At 44.3% G+C, this 6,454-nt stretch overlaps 1 protein-coding gene across 1 annotated transcript; it reads left to right on the top strand.

Moving 5' to 3' along the window:
* The first annotated feature begins 5,142 nt into the window (after positions 1 to 5,142).
* LOC107550998 (uncharacterized) lies at positions 5,143 to 5,990 on the top strand. The gene has a single exon (XM_016232474.1). It carries the CDS (start codon positions 5,292 to 5,294, stop codon positions 5,952 to 5,954), a length of 663 nt encoding a protein of 220 aa, XP_016087960.1. The 5' UTR covers positions 5,143 to 5,291; the 3' UTR covers positions 5,955 to 5,990.
* Positions 5,991 to 6,454: the final 464 nt, after the last annotated feature.

A 6,454-nucleotide genomic window follows, 5' to 3' on the forward strand; every position in this document is an offset into this window, starting at 1 on the left:
GACCACAGAGTCCAACGTTTATATTTTTTCTACGAATCTTTGAGTTAACATGTACTAAACATGAGTGGAATTTGCACCCCCACACCTTGATGCTCATGACAAGAATAGCATGTATAGTTATCTTTATTGAAGTGAATTAGTTTTAAATCGCCGTCACGCATGAATTATATTTTTGCAATTTTACACATAATAATCCACGATGATCACATTACACAAAACTGAAATTGCACGTCAAAATAATACATTGTCAATATTTTTTGAGACACCCCAAAATTTCACAAATCACATTTTCAGGGGAGCCCATGTCTTATTAAGGGGAGCCGAGCTCCCCCTAGCTCCCCCGTAGTTCGCACCCTGGCTTTGGAGTTTAGCCAGCTCACCGTTTTAACGGCGTTCAACGACGTTGTGCTGAACTCCCTGTTCTGGATCGGGCCAACTACTACCGCCCTGTCGATCTCCCAGACACCACCAGACTGTGCTGGAGGGAGGCTATCATCTGGTGTCTGGAGAGCGTCTACCCCCGATCCAGAACACAGCCAGACCCAGAGCCCAGCCCACCATCACCCCACTGTGCGGAGCTTAAGCCCGAGCCCACCGCTGATGGAGAGCCAGAACACACCGCGACCGACGAGCCAACGCCAGAGAGAGCGACAATGCTGAGGATCGCCCCGGAGCCCGAGCCTGTGATGAGCCTGTGACGTCCACATCTTTCATGTGGGCTACAGAGCTCGCCATGGGGGAGAGCATCATGGACAGTGAGAGTGCGGAGAGGAGCTCCGCCCCCTGCACCGTGGCTGAGGGTGAGCTGTCTAAGGATCTGGGTAAAGGAAAAGTGGAAAGAGACTTAATTGATTTGTATACCGACCTGCCCCCTTTCCTCCCTCTTCTGTCAGTGACCTCTGTCCCTCCCGTTCCTGTTTCCATGTCCAGGGCTCCTGTTCCCAAATTAAGCCCGGAGGCTCACAAATGCCCGCCCAACTCCCCACCCACCCACTCCTACCTCCTCCACTGCTGTCCCTCTGCTCACCCTCAGCCCACCATCTGTATGGTGCGAGCTCCGCGTGTCTGCCATCCTCCATCATCACCGTGGCTGCAGAATCCCTGGCGTCCGCCTCCAGCCTCTAAGCCCCGGATGCCGCATCGGCCCGTCGACCCAGCGGCTCCACCATGACTCCTAGCTCCCTCCTCTCCACCATGGCCCATCAGTCCACTGGCTCCACCATCCTCGTCCCTCCTTCTTGGCTCCTCCCTCTGTCATCACCTCCATGGACTCTTGTCTGCCGGCCCCCATCCGGGTGTCCGTCCTCCCTTCTGAGCCTCCTCCCAGTTCCCACCCGTCCCTCCCTCTGTTGATTCTACGGCGCGAGGCCTTCCAGGAGGGGTGCGAAATGTCAGGATTGGACTGTCTTTGTGTTTTGCTCCCCCATGTGCTCTCCGTGACCCAGTTTCTCCCTCATGTGCCCTTATTTGGTCGTTCCTGTCCTTGTTGTCTCTTAATTAGTCATTCTGTTCACTTGTGCTCCTCCCAATTCCCTCGTTATCCTGTGTATTTAAGCCCCAGTCTGTTTAGTCTGTGTTTGTCGGGTCTATCAGTGTGTCATCTTCCCTTCCTGGTGTGTATTTACCCCTGTCTGGATTTAATAAAAGACTGTTTTTGCTATTCTATGTCTCCATCGTTCCTTCCGGTAGCGTATCGTGACAGAAATATATTCAAGTCATCCTGCAGCTCCCTTGGAAGTCTGCTGAGGTCCCCTAGTTAAGAACACTAGGGGGTTTAGTGCTACTGCTGGTGCAGAAATCACACACTTTACACACCTTTAAGGTAATCGGAAAATTGTGGCACAAATAGAATTTTGGCAACAACATTTTTTTTTTAAATCACAGTGTTTATATTTTATATGGCACACAATCTTAAAAGTACTTATTTTTTTTACAATTGGTAGATTAGAGTTTTGACTGTGAAATTTTGTTTAAAATGTCTTTGATTTAGTCATGTCGAGGAAATGTCTCACTTTAGTGAACCGAAGGACTGCTGAAGGAGGGCACTTTTGTTTTTTATGACTATCAGTTGATCATTGCTGTTTAATTATGTCAGGTGGATTTTGGAGTAGATAACATGCTGTTATCTTCCAGTGAAAGGGCTAGAAAGGATATCAGAAAGATAAGTCCTATTCCAGCATGCACGGCTACTGTTCAAATATTGTAATGTTCTTTTATCTTTCAAAATATTTAATCTTCTGCCAAACTGATGCAGAAGAACAGTAAAAGAAAGCATGAAAAACATTTTTGATAACCGTCTATGTGGCATATTTCTGTGTGTCTATAACTACAGGTGCACTTACTCTTCAAACAGATAAAGCCAATGATGAAATAAGGGGTGGGGGTAGAGGAGAGGCTCATGGCAATAATAATAGCCCAAAGGGATTAAAAGATCACATGAGTCAAGAGGTGTGTTAAACACCATATAATGCAGAAATGATTAGGCTAGATATACCTCATGCAGCACTCAAGACATAAATGAGAGCAGTTATATGATATTCAGGACGGGGTCATTCGATGGTCTGCAATGTCTTTTGAATGGATTTACACAAATATGCAAATGACAGCTATCTGAAATGAATATATACAATATATATATATATATATATATATATATATATATATATATATTCATACTGATTCATACTTTCAGTCATTTTTAAGTTTTAAGGTGGAATGTTTTGAAGTGACACTATCAGCAAACAACACAAAACATCACAAAATTCATAAATTATTTTGCTGAGACTTACTAATGATTAAGTACTGTTGTTTTTCCTCAAAAATGTTGTTACTTACTGGAAGATGATATGAAGAAACTGGATTTTGAAAAAGCAGGAAGGATAGGCATGTTAAAGGGAAAAAATAGAAATTGATACATTTAATAAAATATTTTTTTTTCTAATAAATTATTTTCTAACTTAAGAATGAGGCTAAGGATACTTTGTATTCGCTAAAACATTTCTTAATAATGCTCTTATCTTTTTCTTAAGCTTGTTCTAAAGACAAAACATTGTTCTAAAAGACATCGAAATAATTAAAATTCTTGAAAAGAATGTTCTAAAAAAAATCTATGTAAATAATGTCTTAAAGTTAGAATAACCTGCAACTTGTCTTAAATCCCCAAAGGTAAGATGTTAAATGAATTCACTGTTGTTTTAAATAGTAAGCATTATATCATTAACGCCACAGCATATCCACAGGAGACAGTTGAAAAGCGTACACAGGACTATGTGGACAGTCTTTCTGGATCAAGTTTTCACTGTCTCCCTCCTGTTAAAGCAGAACCTGACTCCCGTGATCACAAACAGTTCACGACAATGCCTGCACTGCCCACCATGACTGCCACAAGCTATGTCCTACAAGACGCTGACAGATTGACCCGCATATCTACTCCCAAACTATACCAAATTCACACCCTTTAGATGGCAGTCTGTCAGTCCTACTCCCTACGCTCATTGAGTGCAACTGCATGCCCGAGGACAGGTCGGAAATACCCACTCCCGAAGCAGCAAAACACCACCCTCATCTCAAATCTATTGCTCATCTCATCCCTCCTCTAGATCCAAATGCTCAAATACTTCTCCTTCTCGGACGTGATATCCTTCGAGTCCATAAGGTAAGAGAGCAACGCAATGGGCCACAAAATGCTCCCTATGCTCAAAGAGTGGACCTAGGCTGGGTTGTGGTCGGCGAGGTCTGTGTTGGTGCTGCTCACAAGCCCTCAACTGTGAGTGTTTACCGCACAAACATTCTAGAAGATGGGCGTCCGTCCTGCTTTAGCCCATGTCCCAATAAGCTCTACCTCAAGGAGAAACTAACTGCACATCCAAGCGTTAAACCCTCTCTGTTTTCTCAGCTTGCTCCCAGCCCATCAGCCACCTCAATCTTCGAAAGAACAAAAGATGATGAAAAGATAGCCCCCTCAGTTGAGGATAGGCAGTTCGTTCAGTTAATGGACAAAGAAATGTTCATGGATGACACTAATAGCTGGGTAGCACCCCTCCCCTTTCATTCACCCAGGCAACGCCTTCCAAACAACAGAGAGCAAGCTCTGAGTCGTTTCAATTCTCTCTGTCGCACTCTACGTAAGAAATCCGAGATGAGAGAGAATTTTGTGGAGTTTATGCAGAGGATCTTTGATAACAACCATGCTGAGCCAGCTCCTCCTGTGAACCCAGAGGAGGAGTGCTGGTACTTACCCTCCTTCGGTGTGTATCACCCACGCAAGCCTGGTCAAATTCGCGTAGTGTTTGACTCCAGTGCCCAGTCCCATGGTGTGTCTTTGAATGATGTGCTGCAAACGGGCCCCGATCTAAACAACAGTCTAGTAGGAGTCCTTCTACGATTTAGACACGAACCAATAGCCATCACTGCGGACATAGAGCAAATGTTCCACAGTTTCATTGTCAGGGAAGATCATAGGAACTTTCTCCGCTTTCTGTGGTTCAAGAACAATGATATGTCTGAAAGCATGGTAGAATATCGTATGAAAGTTCACGTCTTCGGCAACAGCCCCTCTCCAGCCGTTGCCATTTACGGCCTCAGACGTGCTGCCTTATTCGGTGAAGCGGAGTTTGAATGTGTACAGAGGGAGGCTTATAAAGCAGAAATTGTTTATCTGGAGAATGAAAAGGCCATTCCCAAGCAGAGTTCCTTTAAGAGGCTGGACCCGGTCCTGCAGGACGGACTCTTAAGAATTGGAGGCAGACTAGAACAGTCCACACTCCTCAGCAATGAAAAACACCCTCTTGTTATACCCGGCCATATTTACATAGCAACCCTCCTAACAAATCATTACCACGACAAAGTAAATCATCAAGGCCGAGTCTTTACAGAAGGAGCAATCCGTGCTGGAGGATTCTGGATAGTAGGAGCAAAGAGATGCATCAGTGGCATCCTTCGCAAGTGCATCACTTGCCGCAAACAGAGAGGTAAAACAGCTGAACAGAAAATGGCAGACCTTCCTCCTGACCGCATCAGCATGGAGCCACCCTTTACTAATGTCGGTTTAGATGTGTTCGGCCCTTGGAATGTATCAGCACGCCGTACCCGTGGAGGCCATGCTTACAGCAAAAGATGGGCGGTAATTTTCACGTTTATCAGTGCGAGCCATCCATATCGAACTGATAGAGTCAATGGACACATCAAGCTTCATTAATGCACTTCGCCGGTTCTTTGCCATTCGAGGCCCGGCAAAGATTATATGATCTGACTGTGGTACTAATTTCATAGGAGCATGCAGAGAGCTGAACATGCTTGTGGTCTCTTCCAAAGATCCCAGTGTGACAAAATACCTTAGTGATGAAGGTTGCAAATGGATCTTTAACCCACCTCATTCGTCTCACATGGGGGGAGCATGGGAGAGAATGATCGGACTTTCGAGACGGATTTTGGACTCCATGCTTCCTCAAATCAGCTCCTCGCATCTGACTCACGAAATGCTATCAACTCTAATGGCTGAAGTATGTGCTATTATCAACGCAAGACCTCTTGTATACATTTCTACTGACCCTGAGTCACCTCTTCTCCTCACCCCAGCAATGATCCTCTCACAAAAGGTGTGTACCTCATCCGCACCTACAGGGCCGTTTGAGAACGCTGATCTGTATCGAAAACAATGGAAAAGAGTGCAGTATCTTGCCAGCCTGTTTTGGGAAAGGTGGAGACGAGAATACCTTGCATCACTTCAGCCTCGTAAGAAATGGCAAGACAACAAACCTAATATCAAAGAAAGAGACCTGGTCCTTCTGAAAGACGATCAGGTAAAAAGGAACGAATGGCCAATGGCTCTGGTCACCAAAGCTATCGCAGACTCAGATGGCAAAGTCAGAAAACTGGAACTGAAAGTCACTAAGAGTGGTACTGCTAAAACCTTCTTACGACCTATTACAGAGGTTATCTTGCTTATGTCTTAAATTACCCAGTGAACGTATATTCACTAGTTGAGAAATTAAGAGTGGTATTGTACTTAATACGAGACAGGGAGTATTATGCCATGTCTAACATTACTTCTTTCTCCCCACCGGAGGGCGCTGTTTGACATAGGTTGAGTTAAAATCTAGTTTGACAACTTTATTTGTTATACTTCATATCGCTGTATGTTGTTTGTTAGTTTTTAAGTAAGCATTTATTGTATTTATTTTGCAGTTTCACAAAAGAATGTAACAGAGATTGAACTACATGATTGCACTCAAGCAAAAGTAAAGAGAAAATTTATTCAATCATCTGAGTGGTCATTGAAGCTGATCAGTCATCTCCTTGCAATGTTTGGCTATCTGTATATGCATGCTCAACACACATGCATGCAGAGGACAGAATACATTATGATTATTATGGTAATCTGCAGCCTGCAGAGGAACTTTGAGGTGTCTGTCATGATCAGCGAGACTTCTGCAAGACCCACAAACACAAACAC

Source organism: Sinocyclocheilus grahami, unplaced genomic scaffold (genome assembly GCF_001515645.1).
Source record: "Sinocyclocheilus grahami isolate Dianchi unplaced genomic scaffold, SAMN03320097.WGS_v1.1 scaffold411.1, whole genome shotgun sequence".
In the NCBI taxonomy this organism is placed as follows: Eukaryota; Metazoa; Chordata; class Actinopteri; order Cypriniformes; family Cyprinidae; genus Sinocyclocheilus; species Sinocyclocheilus grahami.